The sequence below is a fragment of the Protopterus annectens genome, chromosome 11.part0, assembly GCF_019279795.1.
Source record: "Protopterus annectens isolate FY-2018-M chromosome 11.part0, PAN1.0, whole genome shotgun sequence".
In the NCBI taxonomy this organism is placed as follows: domain Eukaryota; kingdom Metazoa; phylum Chordata; order Ceratodontiformes; family Protopteridae; genus Protopterus; species Protopterus annectens.
The window spans coordinates 1,102,313,290-1,102,338,275 of NC_056745.1; the positions used below are offsets into that span (position 1 = coordinate 1,102,313,290).

General features: G+C 36.8%; 1 protein-coding gene across 4 annotated transcripts in view; it reads right to left on the reverse strand.

The window, feature by feature from the left end:
- The window catches only part of PTPRO (protein tyrosine phosphatase receptor type O), a 1,723,724-nt gene that overhangs the window by 938,334 nt on the left and 760,404 nt on the right, over window positions 1-24,986 (reverse strand). For all 4 annotated transcript variants that reach the window (XM_044088440.1, XM_044088442.1, XM_044088441.1 and 1 more), the window contains exon 6: window positions 22,970-23,131. In XM_044088440.1, the coding sequence (XP_043944375.1) occupies window positions 22,970-23,131 (162 nt within the window). The remainder of the gene's footprint in view (window positions 1-22,969; window positions 23,132-24,986) is intronic.

Genomic DNA, 24,986 nt, shown 5'->3' on the forward strand with positions numbered 1-24,986 from the left:
AGCTGTCAAGAAGGTCTTCATAGTTAAGAGAATACAGTTCAGGTATGTCGCTGTAAGATTCCACTCCACCTAATATTGTATGAGTTTGCCATCTCAAAGCAAAGTTTTTCAATATTTGGCTTGGCAGACAGGGTTATTTAAAAAGGTTTATCACTATGTGGAAAGAAATGAACACAGATGTCTCCATGTTTCTGATAAACTTCACTTTTGCAGTTAACTAAAATGGTTAGGAAGAGTACTTATTTATTTTATTATTACTTTTTTCTGGCTCACTGTCCACAAAATTAGACAACACATCACAAACTGACTAGACCCATAAGCTGTTTCTATAATAATGTTCAGAGTCTGAGGAGTAAAACAGAAAAGACTAAGTTGTTAACTAAACAAAATCACTATAGTGTCATTGCTATTACTCAGATGTGGAACAATGATTTTCTTTGCTTCAGTGGGTTCAGAAAATATGAAACCAAGAGATACAGTAAAATGGGTGGAGTTGTGATTTGAGCATAAGTCCATTATCTCCTGTTTTGAAAGACAAGAGAATGATGCTGAAATGTTAGTATACTCTTGAGAAATATTAAGCCATGGGGTTTATGCCTCATAATTTTAGCAATAAGAACACCACATTTGCCTAATTTCACTCAGTATTATTCTAACCTTCGATGACATCTTAGAAGAAGGACCACATGATGACCTACCACTGGACCAGTAATCAAGGAGCCTCAATGCTCACCACTGGCATCAGTGGGGAATGTACACTAGGAGGATAACAGGTACACGCACACAGTATTTCCAGATGCAGCTCTCTGCATCAAGTGCAATTTCCCTAAAGAATGCACAGAGGCCAAAGTCAGTCCTGGGCTGGTTTCTCACTCTATCTCCAGATCCCCAGTAAGACTCCCCACTGGCACAGCTATACAGTTGAGTTCTTAGCTGAGTGGCCAAGCCAAGACCTTCTGTTTTAACCAGTGCTTCATGTCCTTGCCCAAGTAGCGCACACACACACACACACACACACGCACACACACGCACGCACACACACGCAAGACTATTAGGAGTGGCCCACACAGTGTCACCAAATAAATATGCTAGTACTCTCAAAACTTAAATATCTCTAGATAGATCAGACACAACGAACATTTTAATATAATTAATAATAAATAATAAAAGAACAATAAAATATTCAGTATATATTCCCGGTGACATAAGAGTTCAAAATCACAGGAAATATTTAAAGCAACATTGCAGGACATTCTCAAATAAATAACGAAAAATATCTAAACTAAGCTTTGCTATATTCCTGACTATATATCTAAAATAATTATACTATTCCCTAGAAACTTACTTACAGAGCAAGGCAGATGTGTGGTGAATGGATCTCATCAGGTCCAAGACAGAATGCAGTATGCTCTGTCTCTCTAAGAAACTTCTCAAAATAATATCTCAAATATCACTGCTGGGATAGCTTGCAGAATGACATCATTTCTTGTCATCTGACTCTTTCCCAGGTGAAACCCCCACTGCTGGAATCTGGCAATATTTAGCATCTACCTGTGAAAGTACACAAACCTCGGATTTTTGCCAGATGTTAGAAGTCATAAAATAATTGCATTCCTTCATACTTTCAGAGGTAGTAATTAGTTTACTCTGAAGACCATACAGAAAACTTCTGAGCACAGACATTAGGTCTCTGGCCTATCCTATAAAGTAATTTAAATATAGCTATTTTTCTGAACCTCCTGTATTCCAGTTTCCACTCTTCAAGTATATATATATTTAAACTGTTACAAAAGTGCATGTACATTTTTGTTCTCTTCCAGTACGCCAGTCTGTGGTTACATTTTAAGCACAAGCACTATATAAAATACATTTTTAACAAATATGTCTGTACAATCCTAGTTTGATATACACATGACATGCAGTTGTAACACAAGCATCTCATATAAATCATGTTGATAGTCACAAATGACATATAATTATTTACAAAATTCTAGATAGCTGTGCTAGCAGTTTCTCCCTTTCACACTACAGTCTTAACTTTAAAACTTTAATTATTGAGATAATAATTGCTTTTTATGTTACTCATTTCCCACTGGCAAACTTGGCATTTTGAATTTCTTTAAGTTCACTCAATATGTTCATATACCTTCCTGCCTATTTAATTTATTAGACTTGGTGTTTTTGAATATGGATAATTAAATTAATAATAAAAGGACCTCACCACATCTTAGCACACTAAGTTATGTCAACATTTCCTTAATAGTGTTTCCATTGTGCTGAGAAGATCTAGCACTCAAGATATGTTCAAAGTAAAGTCAAACAGATATATATGGGTGATAAAAAGTACATTATGCTATATAGGAGTCTGCACTTTTAATGGTTTAATGACCTAACACAACTAAAGATTTTACAATACTATGAAAGCATAAAGATTTTGAAGAGCCCAATGAGAAAGGGTACCACATGGAAACCACCCAGTGTCTCAGGAAGGAAAGGGGAGACTTCACTGAGGCTGTGCCTAAAAGTAGGGAGTGATAACCACTTCTGAGGAGATTCTCAGGAGATGAAAGGTACACTCTAAAGAACAGGTTGTCTGTTCAAATTCCAAAGACTGCAACTGTGAATAGAAATCTAAATGAGAATCATAGTGATGTGAAGAACTCTTTACAATCATGGAGTGGGACAGCAGTACTGTTCAGGCCATATGAGAGTATATTATGGGATGTTATAGGACAGATAAGCAAATTAATTGGTATACTTGCATTTAGAGGTATTAGCTGATAGTATTGTAGATGACAAGCCAGTCTGTACATTTATACTCTTTGCTTAATTCCATCAAGATTTGTCAGCATAATCCATGTACAATTTTAACTAATGGTTGAGTAAAGCCTTTATCTCATAGTGGTATGCACCTGGCTTTCTAAAATCACAGTCAAAAGTCCTTCTATAAACAGAGGAACATCTTCCCCACCAAATGAGGACAAGATTGCTTGTGGGATTTCACGAGATAAGGAACTGGATATTTCATTATTGAATGAATTGCAGACAATGGAAATATAATCTTTTTGTTTAATCCTTCTGTATGTTATGCTGGCATTTGAATTAGATCTAGATGCAAGAGTTCAATGTGCATATTCTTCAGAATGATGGTGGATTTCCCTGGCCATAAAATGTTTAAATTGACAGCATCATCTGATTATTTTTTATTGACTGTCTTTGCTGAGTCAGCTGCCAGTGAACTTATTGATAAGTCAGTGAGGTACCATATGAAATTGGTGTACCAGAAGTTACACCTAACACGCCAAGTTTATTAATTTATTTTATTTTTTTTTTAATTTAATTTTATTTTGACTTTTGTATCTCTTAAAGAAAGGGCATTTTCTTTGTGTATCTTTTAAGGAAAAGCAAATGTTATGCATCGGACTGTAAGAAAAGAATATACTCTGGAATTTACTGGTCACTTTACATTTTTACTGGTCTAAACTAACCCTAGGATTCATAAAGACTCTCACCATTTTCCAAAATTTCCCAGCAAAGAAAAAGACCTCATTACTGGCTAATTACCATGCCTTTGGATCCAATACCGTGCTGTCAGTCCTGGCCATGCTAGTGTCCACCCTGGTAGCCCAAGCATCACTTGAGTAAATGTAGCCCCTTGTCCCATAGAAATAAACATGTGTACACACACACACACACACCCTACCAGACACATGTCCTGCAGTGCAATCACCTGTTTAGACACACACACACATCCTACCAGACACATGTCCTGCAGTGCAATCACCTGTTTAGAGAGACACACATACACACACACACACACACTCATGTAGCCTCACGTGCTCATGCCTCTATAGACAAGCAAAAAAATCAACAAACATACATAAACCAGACTGACACTCCACCACTTGCCTGCATTGTTAATATTACCTTAGGAGTAAATATGTGACTGGTTTCTTGTGATAAATTCACTTTTTCCTCCGAGAGTAACATTTTACTTTTGCTTGTCTAAGCAAATCTGGAGCCGTGCAAATTTTCTGCAGAGCATACATCATGGCTAAATAGCATTGGTCAAATCCCAGCCTGTATCCCCTGCAAGGGGAAAACTTCAATGGCAGAGCAGTCTATGAATCAGATTGGCTTAGTATGACCTGGAAATCTTTCAAGATAAGGCCTTATCTTCTTGCTAATCCTTTCCAAATCCCAGGGTATGAACAAGATAACTATACTGCTGCTGTAGTCTTCATTATTGGGATAACTAATGGGAGAAAAGTGCAAAATCTGGAATTATGATGTGTTATGTTTGGTCATTTAGATGCCAGAGTTAAGGTGAACCCCCCCCCCCCCTCCCAATGGAGTACAGCAGTAAATAATATGTTTCCATTTTCTTTTTTCTTTTAATTTTGTCTTAATATTTGTATCTGTTAAGGAAAGGGAATTTTATTTTTTGTATCATTTAAGGAAAGGTAAGCTTTATGGCCCAGACTTATCTGTTACATTCTTATTGGGATTCACAACATGTTTAGATGGTGAGGCGTGCTACCAAATACAAGTATTTAACACAATCAGTTTAGATGGAAGGTGAAGTAATGCATGAGCCAAAAGGCTTACTGTGTACAAGGTTAGAGGTAGTGGAAAGATGCATATAAACAAAGAAGACAGAAAGCAGCACTATCCAAGTAGTATAAGTGTACTCGCTAAACACAGAACAAAAATATATATCATGGTATAGCACATTATTAGCATGTTTATATAGAAGAACTCATTCTGATTTCTGTATTTAGACTTACCATGGTCTCAGTATTTGGTTTTACTTTTTATGTTATATGTTTTATTTAAATGTGTACATACAACATTTACACAAAAAGGATAGCCAATCATGTTAGAAACAGAAGGGCATGGGGGCTGTAACAAGTAAAACCTTTTTTTTCCTAATTGTAAAATAGACAGAACTTGTGGAATGCAATGGATGCAGTAAAAAAATATCAGTGGTGCTGTGGGGTCAGGATTGCACAGTGAAACTTTCTGAACACTACACACCCATATGTGTATATAAAGCACAGTAGTTTAACAGAAAACATGAGAAAGTAAATGGGTGGATTAGCCAGTGCTTCTTTAAAAACCCAGCTCAGGACTGTGACATACATGCACACACAATAGCTACACTTCTGCATTACTATTGTCAGTTATTGTTCTGTTGTTTAGTTGTTAGGTGGGTCACTTCATAACCACTGTAATTAGTAAGTGCAAACCGGGTACATAGTAAAGGTGAGCACATTAGGACAACACAACATAAAATTAATGCATCAGGAAAAGAACAGGGAACAATCTGCATTGACCACTTTCTATTAAGCATATTTATTTGAAGCGGTCTGTCAAATGGCTCATTTTTATATTTATGGTTCTTTTTGGCAGTCTGGAAATTGTTGAAGATTTAGAAGAAACATTTGACATAAAATTGTACAACAGTGTCAAGTAAGTCAATCTCAAACAGTTTTCATGCAGGTCAGTGTTCTGTTTTCAAAATGCAGCATATAAAATATTATTTTTGTGTTTCACCACTGCAGTCAAATAACTTGACAGTTGATATACTAAAAGGAAATTCTGTGCACACAACACCATTTGAACTGTATTACAACTTTGGCCCTGGATTTTCTAGTTCCTTGTCAGAACTCTGTGATGTGACTAGTGGTGAACACTTCAGTGCCACAAATGTACTCATGCCTGTTGTCACAATGTGTCTGTGAACTTTCATTGCTTTAATGAATTCATTTTTGAACACTGCTGTCCAAAGAGTTTAGAATTTTAACTTGTGCTTAGAAAAACTAAAATGGTCATGTTGAATGCTTGCATAGTTCAGTTTGAATCAGTAGGTTGACTGCAGTATTGCAAACATAGCTATAAATCATTTTATGATACTTGTATGTTTTCTGCTTGCTGTAATATTGTCACAGTCCTACCCCTAAATTGTTATATTTGAAATATCATCAGAAAAAAAGCTTATATTTGAGGCAGTCTGTCTCCCATTACCACCAATGCAGAAACCCCAGACCCATTAGTGTAATCTACTCCTGACTCTACTTTCCAGAGAAAATACTAATCCCTGACTTTGCTGCTAAATATGTGGCTTTCTTTGGGCAAACGAGCCACCAATAGCATTCAGACAGTCAAATTTAATGATGCAAGTGTAGAGTCATGCTAATTATAATCTGTGGGGCAGATTCATACTGTGGATGTCATCCCAAGCATATGCTATGGTGTTCCAAACTTAAAGGATACTTTGGACAAGGTATGTTTACAAACATAGAAAATAACTATAAAACTGCTTGTTACAGCACTATTGATTGTTAAACAAACCCTAGCAGTCTTGACTTTGATATTAAATGCCCTTCTGTCCCAGAACTTATCCAAAGCAGTGTTTGCAACAGAATGAGTGCTAAAACAAAACATTTGTTTCATGATGTCTGGTTTTACAGAAATTGTAATATGTTATACAGTTCCAGCTGCTAGTCCTCTGTTATGCATCCTGGTTTAATTTTTATTTATCACAAGCTCTTTGTGTTGACATACTGAGACTGTGCTTGCAAAGGACTTGATTTAGCTCCCTCACCTGAAGCAATCCATGTCCCCCTTATTACCTTTTATTTTGTACTTCCATTGTGGTGTTCCAGCTGTATCTCAGTGTGATGATGCTGCAACGAGTGTAGCTTTTGCAAAAGAATGATTGCTGATTATCCCGTTTTGCTGCTGATACATTCATTATATGTTATTTTGTCCTAATGTGCTTAACTTCACTATGTACCCACTTTGTACTAAAAATTGTAGGGCTATTATAATTTATTATTACACTCTGACATATGGGTATCTTACTAATCCCTGATTGTTTTAACACTGCTTAGAACAGGAACAGATTCATTAAATGTGTCACATTGGTAACTTTTACATGAAAATGTAACCATATGTAATGCCGGCTGGATCAGTGTGGTCAGAACACTACACACATTTTTCCTCAAAATAGGGAAGAATTTTACAAGGAAAGGAACTGAACAATTCAACTACATATGTAGTCACATAGGAAATACAGAAAGAAAAAAAGCACAACAAATCAGGCACTTAAAGAGGCTTAATGTTTCAGTAATATAGCTCAGCAGATGACGATTCTAGTTTAGCCATTTTAATGGAAACTGGATGATAGTTCTGTTACTAAAAGAAGGGTGTGTGTGTGTGTGTGTGTGTGTGTGTGTGTGTGTGTGTGTGTGTGTGTGTGTGTGTGTGTACGTACTTATGTTTGGGGTGGGGGGCTCTGGCTCTTACATAATGAAAAATGAAAATATTTGCTTTGTGATCTCATTAATCATTCAGTCTACATGTTCCTGATATTGCAGATGTAAGACTATGTATTCTCGTAGCACATTTATGTATTGCAGAAGCATGTATTTATATTAGTTAAGTCTAATAAGTTAAAATGTATTGTTATACAATTAAATGGATCAAACTAAACATAAAAAGAAAATGAGTGTGAGTGTGTGTGTGTTTTGGGAAGAAGAGAATATACTCACAGGTGTAGTGCACTTGACCAAAGGAGTACTGCAAAATTTAGTGTATTCTTTTCAGAGATGAAGCAGGGTAGACAACTGGGAATGGCAAAGTATGCAGATTAATATAACACAGGAAGCACTGTTACCTCCAATGCAGATGTAACTATATTTATTATTTATTTTTATTTTACATTTGTTGACCGGGATTGTCTGACTGAGGTGAACAGCCCTTTTTCAGCAGAGGCCCGGGGAGAAGAGCTCCAACATATTATACAGTTTTCATTATAGATTAGCATTAAACAGCAATGTTACAACGCATTAAGTAGCAATACAATGTTATAGAGTGTCAATAATCAGGAGTATAGCAAAACTATTTCAAGATGTATAAAAAGAAATATGCTATTAAGATGAATATAGTTTTTAGGGTAAGTGGTTACAAAAACCCAGTTTTATCATAATGTAGCTGCATGAAGGCAAGAGAATTACAATAGAATGTTTATCTGAGATGATTTGCTTAATAGATTTTAGAAGACAGTAGAAAGAGTAGTCAAAGGAGGATTAGAGAGAGCTAGTGAGAAGAGTGAGTTTAGGGCAGAAAGTAGATTAAGGTATGGGAAGTAGGGGATGTTTAAGGAGGGAGAGGGCAGTGGCAATATAAACCTTTATATTCTCACAACAGACTCATGCTAAACATAAAGACATAAAGAATGCAGGGCACTATGCTTTGGGAAGAACAGAAAGAACACCGACTAAAAAATGATGGCCATTTACTCAAAATGAACACCGTCATAAGTGACATATGTTCATTTGTTTAGAATACACTTAGCTCTGATCAAAATGTCTCCATGATGGTTAGGAAGAAATCTGGGACAGGCCATCTTATACCTAAATGATTCAAAGAAATCCGTGTACCACTGTAAACAACATACTGATTTAGCCATTTATAGATGATACAGACATTTATGCTTACCTAATAAAACACCTTGTGTTCAGGAAAAAAATTATAAAAAGTGTCTCACAGTGGCGATAAATATTTTAACCTAGCCATATGGGTTAAGACCTATTTTCTTTTTCTATTTAATGTGCAGGCTTTTGACAGAATGTCTGCTTTTTAGTCTTCAAGACACTGTCAGTCTGAACTATTTTAATTGTTTTTGAAATATTGACTAGAACACAAAGCTCAAGAAGCTATTAACATATCAGGTAGCTAAAATTACATAGTGGGAAAAATTATCAAATGTTTTGTGACACTGTCTACCCAGATAACCATGATGGGAATGGAACCCATTTCTAAGTCAAAGTACGGTTAAAGTCCATGAAATTAGTATTGTTTATCTTTGATGTCAGCCAGAAGTGCTCCTCACAGCACCTGCAATGTGCCCAGTAATGACTCCACATATCTAAGTATCAATGTAGATTCCTTTTTATAAGACCCATTGCTCCTACTACTATTGGAACTATATGGGTATCTTTCTTCTACATTCCCTCATTTCTGCCTGCAAATCCTGATATTTTGTGACTTTGTGTCTCTCTGTATGCAGGACACTGTAGTCACTGGATGTAGTGATTTCAGTGATCAGTGTTACTTTTGTCTTCTTTTCATGGACCACTATATCCATTTATTTAGCATCTATCTTTTGAACTGTTGGTAATAGATGATCCCATGTGGTGTAGACTTCATCATTTTCTATGATGCTTTTTGGCTCATGTTTCCAGAGTTTTTCAGCCACTTCAGTACCATAATGTTTGCACAATCCCCAGTGCAACAGTCTCGCCAAATTATTATGCCTTTCAGTATACAGTCCTTCTGCCATTAGTATGTCGCAACCAGCAATGAGGTATGCAGCTGTTTCCATTTCTGTTTTACAAAACCTACATTTGTCTCTTTCTCCCATGTGTTCAATGGACTTTTTTAAACCAATGTGTACATTGCCCACTGTCTTGTGCCACCAATATTAACCTTTCATCTCTTGGTTTGAATTTGCCTCTTCTTAATCATTCCTGCATTTGTTAATTATCAACATGAGGTTCTTCCAGATGTTTTCTATGCTTGCAACTATGTTTATGCATTTTCCACATTTCTTGTTTTCTCATCTGGTCCTTCACCTATTCTTTCTTTTATTTTTTGGCTCATTCAGTTGCTGTCTGATTTTTTTCTACTTGTGGTTTAATTTCCATTCCTACTTGATGCTGACATGCTTCTGCTAGCCTAAGCAGGGAAGTCCTCTTAGATTTATTCTCCTCATGTTTCAAAACCTTAACTACATTTGAGTCTTGTGAAGTCATCAGATATGTGTGGAGTCACACAATTGCAGATCTATATATATAATCAATTTCAAGGTGGCCCGTCCCTCTTTCAGAATGGGGAATAAATAATCTTCGTATGCACTGATTTTTATAAATCATTTGGTGAGCATGAAGCACCCCTCTTGTTTTTTCTAGCTAATCTATCCAATGTGTTTTGGGGACAGTCAATCACTCCAAAACTATAAGTTAGGACAGGAAGAAAAAATTGGTTTACAGCTTGGATTTTATTCCTAGATGACAATGCTGTTTTCAGGATTAATTTAAGTCTTCTAAAGTATTCCTTGCTAAGTTTTATTCTAGAAGCCAAATGTAGTCATGGCCTAAGCTGTTAAGTAGACAGATTTATGGGTTTAACGGTAAGCCAGAATAGCAGCGGTGACAGATAGTCACCCTGGAATATCCCCCTTTTAATTTTTATCCCTGGAATAATAATTCGTCCTTTATCATGGCTTAATTGCAAAGTGGTCTGCCACTGTTTCATGGTCACTGTAATGTAGTCAATCAGTGTAGAGTGTATCTTATACATTTTTAAGGACTCTTATGCTTTTTTTTTGTAGTCAATCCATGACATACTTAGGTTCTTCCCTTTTTTACAGTTCTCCACTATGACTACCAACAAACAATCCTTTGTTCCATATGGGTTTCTTTTATTGCCCTTTTGCTCTATTGCCATAATTACGTTTTCTTCTAAATGATTATAAACTCTGTCAGAAGGCAAGTTATTGGCCTATAATTTTTAGGGTAGCTTGCAGGTTCACTCTTAAGTAGGAGCATTGTTTTTCCTGTTGTTAGCCGGTTGGTGTTGGTTTGGGGTGTGCATATAAATAGTTATTACTCATGACTAAATTTTCAAACAAAGATGTTAGTACTTTTAACCCGAATTTAGGTACTGCATCTGGGCATAGGGTTTTCCAATTAGAGGCTTTTCTTAACTTTTACTTCATCCCAGTTCATATCTTGTACTTTTAAGCTTCTTCTTCTCTTTTATTTCTTCTACCCATTTAGCATCTTTATTATGTGCCACATCTTAACTAAACTAGTAGCCCTGATATTTATCTCTCTAGTACTCACACTTCCTTACCTCTTGACTTCCTATGAAATAAAACATAATTACCACCTTACAACCTCTTCCAAGCAAACTGCCTCTGAACTCATATCCCTAAACTGTAACCACTCTAACATTACATCTACCTCCTGCTATCTTCTAGCGAAATATCATAGACTATCCCACACCAAATGTAATAATCTCATGTCAAGGAAACAAAAAGACAAACTTAATCTAACCATTAAACCACACTCAGTACGCAAGCCTACTACCCTGACAGATGGTGATATACATCCAAACCCTGGTCCTTCAAAGATCTCTACCAAAGATACCACAATAATTTCTAACTCACCCCTTCCACTACCAATCTCTAAGTCTAACACTTTACTCTTAGGACACCTAAATATTCGAAGTGTCAACAACAAAATTACTCAACTTCACTCTCTTCTGCAATGTCACTCTTTTGACATCCTCTGTTTAACAGAAACCTGGTTAAAACCCTACACTAAAGATACTGAAATCATTCCCCCAGGCTACAACATCTTACGATTAGACCGCAATACTCGTAAAGGCGGAGGAGTAGCTCTCATTTTTAAAACCGAACTTAGTATATCCACAATTCCCTATGACCCCCCTGAAAACACCAACACTGAACTCCTTTTAACTAAACTACAACTTAACCCTAATAAAGCCATCTACATTATCTGTACCTACCTTCCACCTGGTAATAACTCCACTAACATAGAAAGTATTCTTAGTTGGGCTTCAACTAACCACCCACAAGAAACTATAATACTTGGAGACTTTAACCTTGATTGGTTCTCAGTTAATTCTAACAACCCAGCCTCCCATATTAATCTCCATGGCTTTACACAAACTATAAACACCCCCACTAGAACTAATAAACCTAACAACAAAAAAAGTATACTTGATTGGATCCTGGTTAACAAACCCCAACTTAATTACCTAGCAGGGACCCTGCCTGATGATATCAGTGACCATAACTTAACCTATATCATAAGGCAAAAGAATATCACTACAAATACCCCTTCAATCAGGACCGTACGTAGCAATAAATATTTTAACCCCACTCTATTTAAAACTGAGCTAAATGCGTGTGACTGGAATCCACTAAAAACTCTTCCCCTTAATGAAGCAGTTCAATACTTTAATACCAAATTCTTAACAATCTTAGATAGCCATGCTCCAAAACGAACTATCAGAATAAAAACTAAACCAGCCCCCTGGCTATCTAAAGACACAAGACAGAAAGTATTACTCAGAAACAAACTCTAGCTAAAATGGAGAACAAGTAAACTACCCTCAGATCATCAAACCTTTAGACACCTAAGAAACATTACCAAAAAAGCTATTCTTTCTGATAAAAAACACTACTATTGTAACCTCCAGCAATCTAATCATAACAATCCCCAAAAATTCTGGGCAACATTGAACAAACTTCTTCACCCTGGACAAACTTCCACTCCCTCCCCCTTGGGATCAGACAAAATTTCTTCCCTTGAAACTGCCAACGCTTTCAACTCCTTTTTCACTGATACTATCAACTCACTAGCCTCTCACCTTTCTTCAGACAACTCTAATGTTCCTCAACTTGCCTCTACTAATTTACCAAGCTTTATTATACAGCCCATCTCTACCACCTTCATCCTAAAATGTATTCAAAAGCTTAAGCCATGTACTCCATCAGCTGACCAACTTCCATCTGAATTTCTTCAAAAAGCAGCCACTGAAATAGCCTATCCCATATCTATTCTTATTAACAGAACCATTAAAGAAGGAAACATCCCTGATATCTGGAAAATCTCACATATTATACCCTTACATAAGGGAGGAAACTCTACAGAATATTCTAATTATAGACCCATTGCCCTCCTGTCTCCACTAGCAAAAATCATGGAAAAATGTATTCACCACCAACTAATGTCCCACTTAATTAAACATAACATACTATCTCATTGTCAACATGGTTTCAGACCTTTTCATAGCACTACTACTGCTCTCCTTTCCTTCACTGACTTCATTAACAAAAACCGCAATAATAATACCCTTTCTTCAGCACTTTTCATCGACCTATCAAAAGCTTTTGACATGGTCAATCACCCTCTCCTCCTAAAAATCTTGGAATCACTTGCTATGGAACCGAATACCATCCAGTGGTTCACCTCCTATCTTTTCAACAGGAAACAAGCTGTCCTCTGGGAGAATAAACTCTCCTCTCTTCTCCCGATCTCGCTCGGTGTACCACAAGGCTCGATTCTTGGACCCCTTCTTTTCTCCCTATTCATAAATGACTTACAAGTAGCTATTCCCCAAGCCACATGCATACAATATGCAGATGACTCCACACTCATCTGCTCTGCAAAAACCATCCCAGAGCTTCAAACTATTACTCAAAAGGTATTCCATTCTGTTGAAGCATGGTTCTTAAAACGCTGCCTACTTCTTAATGCCAAAAAAACAAAACTCCTCCTTTTCAAACCCACTACCAGATCCCCCCCATTGGACTTCTCTATCTCTTCTATTAACAATACTCTCATATCACCTGACTCTTCTACCAAACTGCTAGGTGTGACGATTGACAACAATCTTACCTTTGATTATCACATAAACAACACTATTAAAACTGTACATAGAAAGCTGGGCTCCCTCTATAGAATTAAAACATTCTTATCCCCAACAGCCAAAGCTACTTTGGCACACTCTCATCTCATTTCCACTCTTCTCTATGCCTCACCAATTTACACTAACCTAAAGAAAACTAATCTTTCTAAATTGACCACTACTTACAATAGTATAGCAAGATTTGTTACTGGTAATCAATTCAGAACTCACCACTGCCTGAACCTACAACAACTTCACTGGCTTGAATTACAAAACATGTTGCTTCTTTCTCAACTTCCCATAATCCACAGATCTTTTTATCTGCCAAACAACACTCCTTCATTTTCTAACCTCCTCACCCCTTATTCTAACCTGAACTCACTTCGCTCCTCTAACAAACTCCTAGTTACTGCTACCAAATCCAATAACCTTGCAGGTGACTCCCTGTTCTCTAACTCCATTGGTAAACACTGGAACCTATTGCCCACTGGACTGACTTCTATTTTATCTCCTGTCCTTTTCAAACAAAAACTTAGACTCTACCTTACAAAACACTGGCTATGCCCCTGCCTTAACCCAGACTGAACCTATGTATTAGACTACTCCCACTACCCCTTCATCTCTGTGACTTCTGCTACCTTCTATTTTATTTCCTCACTATTCTATTACTTACCCCTCCTCTATCCTTCTCCTTCCTGATTATATTACTCAGTTTACTGAGGGTTTCAAGAAATATCTAATCCAATCTAATCTATTCTAATCTACTTACATAGTTGTCTTTAAATACCCTTATCTCTTTCTTATGATGTTTGATTTTGCTAAATAAGTTATGCCTGTGTTTTGCTTCCAAGAACGATGAGTACACTATTGTAGAACTGTTTATTCTGTCTATAGTAAGTTTGATTTTTTGTATAATATTTTCCTGATACAGTATATTTTTATACTGCTCTTTATTGTATCATATGTAATAGTTACTATGTCTTTGTGGAGCTTTTCTCCCCGGGCCTCTGCTGAAAATGGAAATATATCCAGTTAGACTAGCCCGGTTAACAAATGTAAAATAAAATAAATAAATAAATAAAATCTTCATAGATACTTCACCAAAATATATCTATTTCTTCTTTTTTTGGTGGTCTTTCAATTCCTTTTACCTTGTTTCCCAATTCTGTATAAAACATTTTTGGGTCCTCAATAAATTGCTTATTTTGTACTTTTCCTTTATATTTATCTAATTTTTGTTTTTCCACCTGTGCTGAGACTTTTAGTTTATTTGCGATAGTGCATGATATATCCTGATCTATTCTAATACTGTGGATTGATTTTATCTTGCCTATCTTTCAAAGTATTTCTGTTGATCTGTTCCCACTTGTATGCTCTTTTAACAGTGACACTTCTTGTCTTAATTGCTTTATAGTTTTCTCTATTCGATACTTCCATGATGGTATTAAATTTCTCCCATTTCTTACCCTCACTACCCTGTGTTCTTGTGGTAGCTCAGTTATTAAATTTAGCTGCACAGTAATATATTCTGTTTACTTCTGTTATATTGCATGGATCTCTAGGGATGGTCCTAATTATTGCGCTCATTTGTTTTATCAGACTTCTGACTTTTTGGATTTTATTAACCTCCTAAAGTCTATTTCTTTTCTTGATCTTAATATGTCTAGCTATGTCTGTTTAATGGAGAAACTCTACTCTTAGCTTGTTTTCTTCTAAACTGAGGGCACATTTTTTGTTTTCCATTTCCTACGGGCATTCTACAGAAAGGTCTATTGCATCTTCCTGTGGCACACTATCATCACTTTCATCCTGTGGCATCTGTTGCTCTGTCATATGGGAACTCACTAGCCTATCGCTCCTCAACATTGTGTCAGAGTTTCCAAAGTTTCATGTTCCTTCCCTTGCTGTCCAACTTCCAGTGAACATTTATACTGGTTTCCTGTGGAAGTCTCCAAAATATCTTCATATGACACCTGACCAACTGCTTCTCGTTCCACTGGTTTCCCCTTAATTTGGAGGTCCATTGCTCTATCCTGTTGTGGTGTGTTCTGAATTAGACTTTCTACACTGAATCCTTCACTTCAGCGGTACAACATAACCTCAGTTTTTATTTCTTTAACTTCTCCATTACTAATCTCCTTTTCTACTTTTCCTCTGTTGTCTTATTTTTTGTAGTGTAAAGTTTTCTATGTCTGGATTCCTTTGCCTGGATTTCTCTTCAAATATCTTTGGTGCTGTTCTTTTTGTATTGATTAGTTTTGCTTTCTCCTTTGCATAGATATTGCACCATATTAAATCTCTTTTTCTTTCCCATGTCCATATTTCTTCTTCAGATGTCTCCTGATCTTCCTGTTTCTCCTAACTTTGGGGACTTGTTCCATCATGCTGTGATGTAACCTGTTTTAGACCTTCTACACCAAATCCTTCACTTTGCAGGCACTCCATAACTTCAACTTCTTTTTTTTTTTTAACTCTGACTTTACTAATCTTCTTTTCTACATTCCCTCTTTGTGATATAAATTTTTTTTTTTTGTGAAATTTTTCATGTCTGGATGCCTTTGCCTGTATTTCTCTTCAAATATCTTTGAGACTGCCTTCTTTATATTGATTAATTTGGCTTTCTACTTTGCACAAATTGCACCATATCAAATCTCTCTTTCCCATGTCCATGTTTCTTTTTTATACTTTTCAAAAATTTCTAGGTTTTGTTGTTTATATTTTTGCACTTCCTTGAATGATTCTTTTTTCAAATGGATCAAAGTTTCTTGGCCTATATATTGTTTTTCACAAATCTATTGTATTGATGACTACAAATTTTATTTGAGGCTTCTAACAGTTTTTCTTGTGGAAGTATTTTTCATTCTCGTTTTGTATTATTTTGTTTGGAAATTCTGGGCTTTTTGCATAATATTAACAATATATAATTTCTTTCTTATCCTCAATAGTCCACTCTATCATCTTTATGGCTCTTCATTGGCCTATCAGTTTTTGTGGACTGCTACTTCCTTCTACAACAGGGGGGCCATTCTCCCCCTGGGCCTGACGTGACCCCATCGTAGGAATGTTTCCATATTTTGAGGATTCTACACTTCATTTTTTTTCAGTCCTGGTACCAGTGCATCTACCAGGATTGGGTACATTTTTATCCTGAGTCTTGTCCACCCAGCTATCTTTTTAAAAATGTTTTACCTACTTCAGCTGCTGGGCTGAGACCCGAATTGGTTTAGATCTGATAAATGCGATGGTGGTTACCTTTAAGAAACCCCTAGTTGACATTAAGGGTGATAAGAAATGCAGATGTACTATTAATCCAGTCAAGCTGGTAGAATATAATCTGGCTGTAAACTTGATATTCCAATCTATATATCCATCACCCTTTGAAAAATAAATAGGTTATATTTTGAACTAAGATCAGATTTCATCCAAAGTACTCCCAAGCTGCTTGATGACATAGATACCAAGTGGTAGAGTAAGCAAAGCCTCTCCTCCTCTACCAGTATTCTGAAGTACATAGCGATTCTGTTGAGAGATCCATGTAGATGATGAAGTGTGTAACTCCTGTTAAAGATCTGTTTTGTCAGACAGATTGCATGTTTTGCACATTACAGCAGCATTTCTACTACACTATTCTTGACTGTGTATTTGTTAATGGACATTTTTTTAAACTACTTTCTGGAAGTTAAGCAAACAAGATTAAGCCTATGACTTACATATAAGTTTAATCTCGTGGAGCTGAGTTCAATTCCCTTGGTCCCTATTTGCCTACTGTATCACCATGAGAAGGTGATTTAAGCAGCAAGGGCTCCCAGGGTCCTCTTGAAAAAAAAACACTAAAATATGTACTGTCATTAGATTTACTTTAAGTGTAAGAATATGACATAAAATGCACTACAGACGTTTTGGTTAACACAGCAATATAGTTTGGGGAATATCTGATGTCTTTGTGATGGTACATAATGACCTTTTAATGACTGTGTGCAAAATTTCACCCCATGTCAAACTTTGGTGAAGCTTGATAAATTATTTACCAATTGATGTGCCTATGTTTCATATAACAATGTGCATTTGATCTACAGTTTTTATTGGCATGCATTTCATAATAGCTCAAAATGACTGAAAACATATTCACTAACAACAGGTAGGCAGATAAGTTTATTAAAAACAGAAACAGATTTTATGCAAAAATACAAGGAATGAGCTGTAGTGAATTTTCATTGTACAAGTATGCATTATTGCAATAAGAAAATCTAATCATATATTTATGATAGAATATTAGCAAACAGATAAGCATTTTGATTGAACCTTTACCCTTTTTCTTCTGATCATCTATCTACTGCAGAAAAGTATCCAAGTCAATATTGTAAATTCAGTACTTTCTCTGTTCTGTTTCACTCCCTACCACCTCCTCCAAATGTAAAACAAAATAAAAATAAAACAGAAAACAATGAAGCAATATGAATCCTTACTTTAGATGGCAGATATAAATGCAATTCTTCAAAGGAAAAAGGCTTAATAAATAATAAGAAAATATATATCAGTTCCACAGCAACCATGACATGAAGTTGGATAGATGACACAAACATTGCCACATACACATGCAGGGATATGTTTTCCACATCCATTTTATATACGTCTCACAACTCCAATGGACATGTTGTAATATCTGTCATGCATTCTGTCATGCCTTCTCAGTTTCATAATGTTATCTTCTTCTTCTTTCGGCTTTTCCCGGTTAGGGGTCGCCACAGCGGATCACCTTGTCCGCACATTGAATGGCAGTGGAGTTTTACGGTGTCGAGTTGCCAGCCCGGCGCCCAACCTTCCACAGAAGGCACACTCACATGCACACCTAGGGCCAATTTAGAGTGTCCAATCCACCTGCAGCATGTCTTTGGGATGTGGGAGGAAACCGGAGCACCCGGAGGAAACCCACGCGACCACAGGGAGGACATGCAGACTCCGCACAGAAGGCACCCCAGCCAAGGATCGAACCAGAGAACCTCTTGCTGTGAGGTGGCAATGCTAACCACTGCACCACCGTGGCTGCCCTCAGTTTCATAATGTTATATACTAGAATATTCCTATTGTTTCTTACCATAGAATGTCTTCATTTGTCATATATTTTGTTCATAATTAAGCAGTTTGATTCATCTCATATTACAATTATATTTCACTATGTAGCTGACACACTACATCAGCATACAGTACACTAAGTAGAAATGGTCAAAATGCAGTAATTAAAAAAAAAAAACACAAAACAATGTTTTATGCAGGGGGCAAGCCCCCTCATGGCCTCTACTAATTATGTATACCGACTCCAATGTCATACAACAGTGGGGAAGGGCAAAATTCCACTCCACACTGTGCAGGAATCACCGAAAGCAAGTGCCAGCATCTTGTGACATGCTGACATTTTGATAAAAAAGCCCGTTTCCAAAACAATCTTTGTACCAAACATACAAAAACACACTGGACTACATATTATGATGGGGGAGGGAAGTGCAACAGATTCTGATTACTAAAAATGCATTATTTGCTAATGAGAAAACATGTATTAGAAGGGATTTTTCTCTGGATTTTTGTGCACTCATTTACTAGTTTAGTGCAACCTCTCCTTCATTTTTTGTTTCCAACATTCAGTGTCAGCATACTGATCAAAAACACGTGTGTAGCAGCCTTCCATGATGCCTGAACACCCAAATAGCATCTTTTTTCCATTTCAGTAGAATAACTGCAGTTATATCTCCATTTTCTCTTTGATCTTACTGATGCTACATAAATCATGGCCAGTTTACCAGACAAAAGTTTACAGCCACCCAGCAAACCATCATAAAGTATGTTATTAACTGTAATACTGCAGTTTACATTTTCTGTTTAGAGGCTGCACCCTTTGCCCCCTATGATATGATGGTACCCACTGTATAAATATACTACCTCTGAGGTCTACAACCTTGGAGAAATGAGAATAAATGTATTTTACTTTTCGCCAGACTTGTGCATGTTTAACATCATAGGCGCATGGGCAGAGCTTCCGTATAGGTGAGTGCAGAGGTGTATATTCTTACTTCAAAAATATTTTAAAATTCAATATATTTGTACTGTATATGCAGCAGTTAAGGTAGTGGAAACTTGCCACTACTAGATTTGGTGTCAGGCAGTCTAGCTTAAATACTTTGAAGCAGATGTAATGCATGTGGAAGGAACAAACCTCTCAGCCTCTTAGTGGAAGAAATTTGGACAAAGCCTGACAAAATGGGGGAATAAAGGGCCCAAAATAGGGAAGGATTTTAAATATTGGTCTTGTAAACTTAGAAAGTTGATAGAGTAACAGGGTTTGTATTAACATACATTTTCTGAAGGATTTGAAGTCTGAAACTCAAATGTATGTCATCATTTGGTGATTTCAATCCTCGGATCATCCCAGTGATTTGCCAGAAAACCACAAATTTTATGATGAACAGACAAAAAATATGAGGCAAATATCTGGACATTCTGTGAAAATCTGGACAGTTGAGAGGTACAGGAAGGAAGCACATACATCCCACAGTTATTGCACACTTCCATAGCAATCTTAATTTGCATTTGCAAAGCAATGTAGGAAACCATAAACATTTTGCTTCTTATTAATTATTTGTTTTTTCACAACCAGTAAGAAATAAACTCACCAGTTAAATTGTGCTTCATGTGGGTTTTCATTTATGTTATCAAATCACTTCCATCGAAACTCGGACAACAGTTAACATGCAGTTAAAAAGGCAATTACTGACATTAGGTTTGCCATCATGGATTTGGTTATTTTGGGGTACAGGGTGTGAGGACCTTGCCTGTGATACTAAAACGTTGTTCAAGTTCACCTATTTGACTAAATGGGTTTGAATTTTTATTTTTTGCTAAAAAGTGGTTCATGGACAGAATCTTTATTCCTTTACTGCCAATATTTCTAAATGGCATATGTCATAACAGGTGATTAGTATGCCCCCTACCTCTTACATTTATGTGGAAAATTACACTTTTCATTTCTACTTACTCACTGTCCCAGATGTTTTCATTTTTATCCACATTTTTTACTCTCTCATGCAAAGGTATTATAAGTCAAACTTTGGCACTGGCAAATGTTTGTTTCACTGGTTTGCAACTATCACTACACATAAGCACCCTTTACTTGTTAATTCTATTCCTTGTAGTAAAATCTACATTTTTTACTATCTATGTATTTAAACAGTATGTATCACATAACTAGCTTTTTCCTCCACTAATCTGTATTTTAACAAAAACAAACAAGTATTTTCTTGCATTAATCAGTGTAAACACTGAGGTTCTGCACAACTGTGAAACTAGTGAGCAAGCTTAAAAACAAATTCCTATAGCAAGAGAACATAAAATGTTTCATCTACAGGTCCTAATTAATAAAAGTACAATTTTAGTAAACATTGGTTTCAGTCATTTGTAAACTCTCATTCGACTGTTATTACCTTATTTAGTTCATGTAGCCTGGTCTTTCCTATATAATTTTGCATAAAAATTTGCATATAGTTATGAAAATGTTTACCTGTTGAGTTAATTACATATCTGTGAATTCAGATGTGTATAATTGGGTCTACCTGACAACACCGATGCACTATAACACCGACAACGAAATTACCGACACCACAAAACCGAAAGTTCAGAAACATGAAACGTCACATACCCGACAAACCACAATCCCGACACTCAACAAACAAAACAAATACCCTGTCCAAAAAGCGCACACACAACACAAGCACACCAAAAACCTTACAAACCTACACTGAACCTTACATACCACAACTATCTATGCACTAACCTTAACACAAACCATAACCCTAAGGTCCATCACTATCGCACTCACCTAACCTGTGCCATAACCCTAACTCACTTAACCCGCCCCTATCCCTAATGTCTGTCACTATCGCACACTCACCTGACCTGCGTCCTAACCCTAACTCACTTAACCCACCCCTAACCCTACAGACTGTCGCTATCGCACACTTACCTTACCCGCACCCTAAACCTGATGTCTGTCACTACCGCATACTTACCCACTAGCACTCATTTGACATGTCGGTGTTCTCAGCATCGGGATTCTCAACTGTGGGTCATCTTTGTTGTCGGTCTTCTGGTGTTGGTCTTCTCGTCGTCGGCATTTCAAGCTTTCGGCATTATCTGGTAGACCCGTATAATTACACTAAATATGCTTTTCCAACAGAGATCTCGCTCTCTCTGCAGTGCTAAAAGATAATGGAATTCCTCTGAAGGGCTAATGAGTCATGTCTTCATACTTATTAGAGAGAAACAGATACACAGGCTGATCAGAAATAGGTTTTGATGGTAGCAGATTGATTACTTGCAGCAAAATTTAGTAAAATAGGATTTGCTGAATCCTGTTCACTGAATCATACAGAAAAGTAAATGTATCTGCAATTAAATATAACTTTCCCTGTCTTGTAAAGTCAGAGCTTAATATATTTTCTTGGGGGTGCAGGATTCTCCCATGAACATATGGGAGTTTGAGGGTGACCCATACCCATCTTAGCACTGAATTTTTTTTTTTAAATAAAACAATTTGGGGATGAGGATTAATAAATCCTTTTTTTATTAAATCTGATTCAGGCTATCTGTAGTGGACCGAATCTTTGATTACCTATTAGAGGGTCTTCTTTCAACATGAATTCACCCCATCCACTGCCTAAATAGTAACTGTAAGTAAAAGCTGATGATGTGATTATGAGTTACTTTCATCTCCTGTGCAGCTAACTGTAGATAAGTGTGAATGAAAGGAACATGTAATGGAACAAAATTACTAAGGCTAACAAGAAACGTGTGCTGAATATATCTACTGTTGGTAGTCGTGCAATATACTCTTAAGATCATCTTATTAATGACAACAGTTTAAACTTCGAGGCCCACACTTGTATAGTGATTCATGTAGATATCTCACAGCACTATGTTTCCTAACTTGGTTTCTGGCTTTGATGCCTTTTGTGTGTAGTCTGGATGATCTCCCATACAAGCACTGGAATCTGCTAGGTACTGCAGCATCCTAAGGACATGCAATAGGTAGGCTGGCAATTCTCTAAACTGTACATAGATATGCCTGCTGTGTCTACTTGTGTGTATCCTGCTACAGGCTGCTGCCTTATACAGGATTAGTTTCCCCACTTTGCTTCTACTCAGTGTAAGGACAGGACTATCCTCCCTCATGGCCCTACATTGCATAACAGCAGCATCAGAGAAAGAATAAATGAATGAATTTGAACTGACCTTCTGTGACTTGAAAGTATTAAAAGCAGAGACACTTAAAGCATAATGAGTTTCAGTAAAGAGAATTATCCAGGATTACATTATATGCAACATGAACAACTGAATAACAACAGTTGCGATGTTATACAAAGTCATATAAAGGTAGGTATGTTCTGTGAATTTTTAATACAGCAGTACTTACTCAAGTAAAAACTGAAGATGTTTTCTGCAAAGCTTTCTCTTGATTCACAAGGTCCAGAAGAGCTGAATGTTTTCACCAATACTTTGTACTTTCCTGGTTCGTGAAGCTGGATGGTAAAAGTATGCGTATCCTCATCGACTTCTACCAAATGTGTGGTGTTGCCTAGATAAATTAGATAAAGTCACTGATAGTCCTAAATTCTGTGACATGGAAAAAGAGGGCAGCAATCTGTCATTAGAAAGTCAACACAAGGGCAATTAACTCAGAGGATTAAGGCTCTGACCTGTAAGCAAGATGCATCCAACAGTCAAAGGAAGGAATTCGATCCTTTCACCTACATTTGTCGACTGTGTGACTCTCAGCATGTCACTTGCCCAACCAGTAATCCTAGGTCACTCTCAAATGCAACACTGGTGCCCAGTGGGCTTAACTAGATAAATGCTTCGTATACAATCACTAACCTAGCCCTTCTGTCATGATGACAGTACAGATAGCAGCATATCGTGGCATTCAACAAGGTAAGGCATATTTAATAAAATAAAAAAAATGACAGAAAATTAATATTTGAAAATCTCTGTAAATGTAAAGCATAGCTACAGCAACAGTATAATGTGTACTTCTTGCACTGGATATGCAAAACATGTACAGCCTGCTGTAATGTAAAAGATCAGTGCTGAGCTACAGGCTAGCATAGGACACATCACCAAAATCAGCATTTATGATCAAACGAATTAAATATTCATCCAGATGATGGCTTGCAAAAGATTTACATAAAACTGTTTTTAATGATGGGCTTCAACCTTCTACTGTGGAGACAGTTGACCTCTTAATACCTATTTTACTTGTTATTAACAATGGCAAACATTCTCAAGATTTTGACTGATTTGACATTTTTAGACTTTGGCATGGTTACGTTTCACAGCACATCCTATCTCTCAGCCAGACAAAACTACTGCTTACTTAGTATTGTCTTCCCACTTCTGTGATTCACTGAAGTCTGGAAACAAGGGACCCTAAGTGCTCTTTAATCATATATACATTTTATATATTATGGGTTCATAGGTGGTTACTAGGCTATTATCACAAGGTACATTTTAAGCCTAGCCAAGCTTAACTCAAATTTAGGAAACTAATGCTGCCATATGTCAATACCAAAGGAATTTTGCAGTTATAATCTAGACTTGTACACATCAAGCATTCACAGCCCGTCCACGTTCATTAGGGGCACTGGTGCCACATCAAGCATAAATTTGTGATTTTTCATCCACGAGTCCAAGTTACCATTGAAAATTGTTAGAGATGAGATATGTCTCACACAGATGGAAAACCTGTTCTTCATCTATGAGACACATATCAGTTCCACCAATATGTCCTCTTTATGTCACAGATGAAGTTGTGGTCCTTAAAACAGGCTTTTCTGACATTACTTGTTTGGCAAATGTAAAACCAATCTGTCAGTGTGGAATCAGGGATGCCTTGTAGGCTAGGCATTGACAGCCACATATCAGTCTGTAGTAGACCATGTACAGGGATAGTGCTTTGACATGTTCTGCATATGATCTATTTATTTCCTGCATTCCTTTTTTGTGAGTAAAATCTGTATTCAAGCTGTTGCAAGTACATTGTCTGGTACATGCAAATGCTGTATTGTGCTTAATGACTGGTCTGTCGAGACAAGTACAGCAGAGCAATGACCTCTTTGGACCTGGATGCCACATCCTTCTTTATAAGTTATGCATCTTAGAAAGACTTTCTCACCAAAGTAGATGCAAGGTGGTCAAAGATCAGGTTACTGTCAACATGCATTCCCAGATCCCTGACGACTGATTCTTGAGTGTATTAGCAATGTGATAATTTCCAAGGGTAGATGTCTTTCCAATGGGTACTACTATGCATTTTTGCATTGACTTATAGTCCATGGCTTTTCCACCAATTGTTTGTTTGTATCAGTCCCTCTTGAATGGTATCTGTGCATTTAAAGGATTCAGTGACCATACCTACTTTGCAGGTGTCTTAT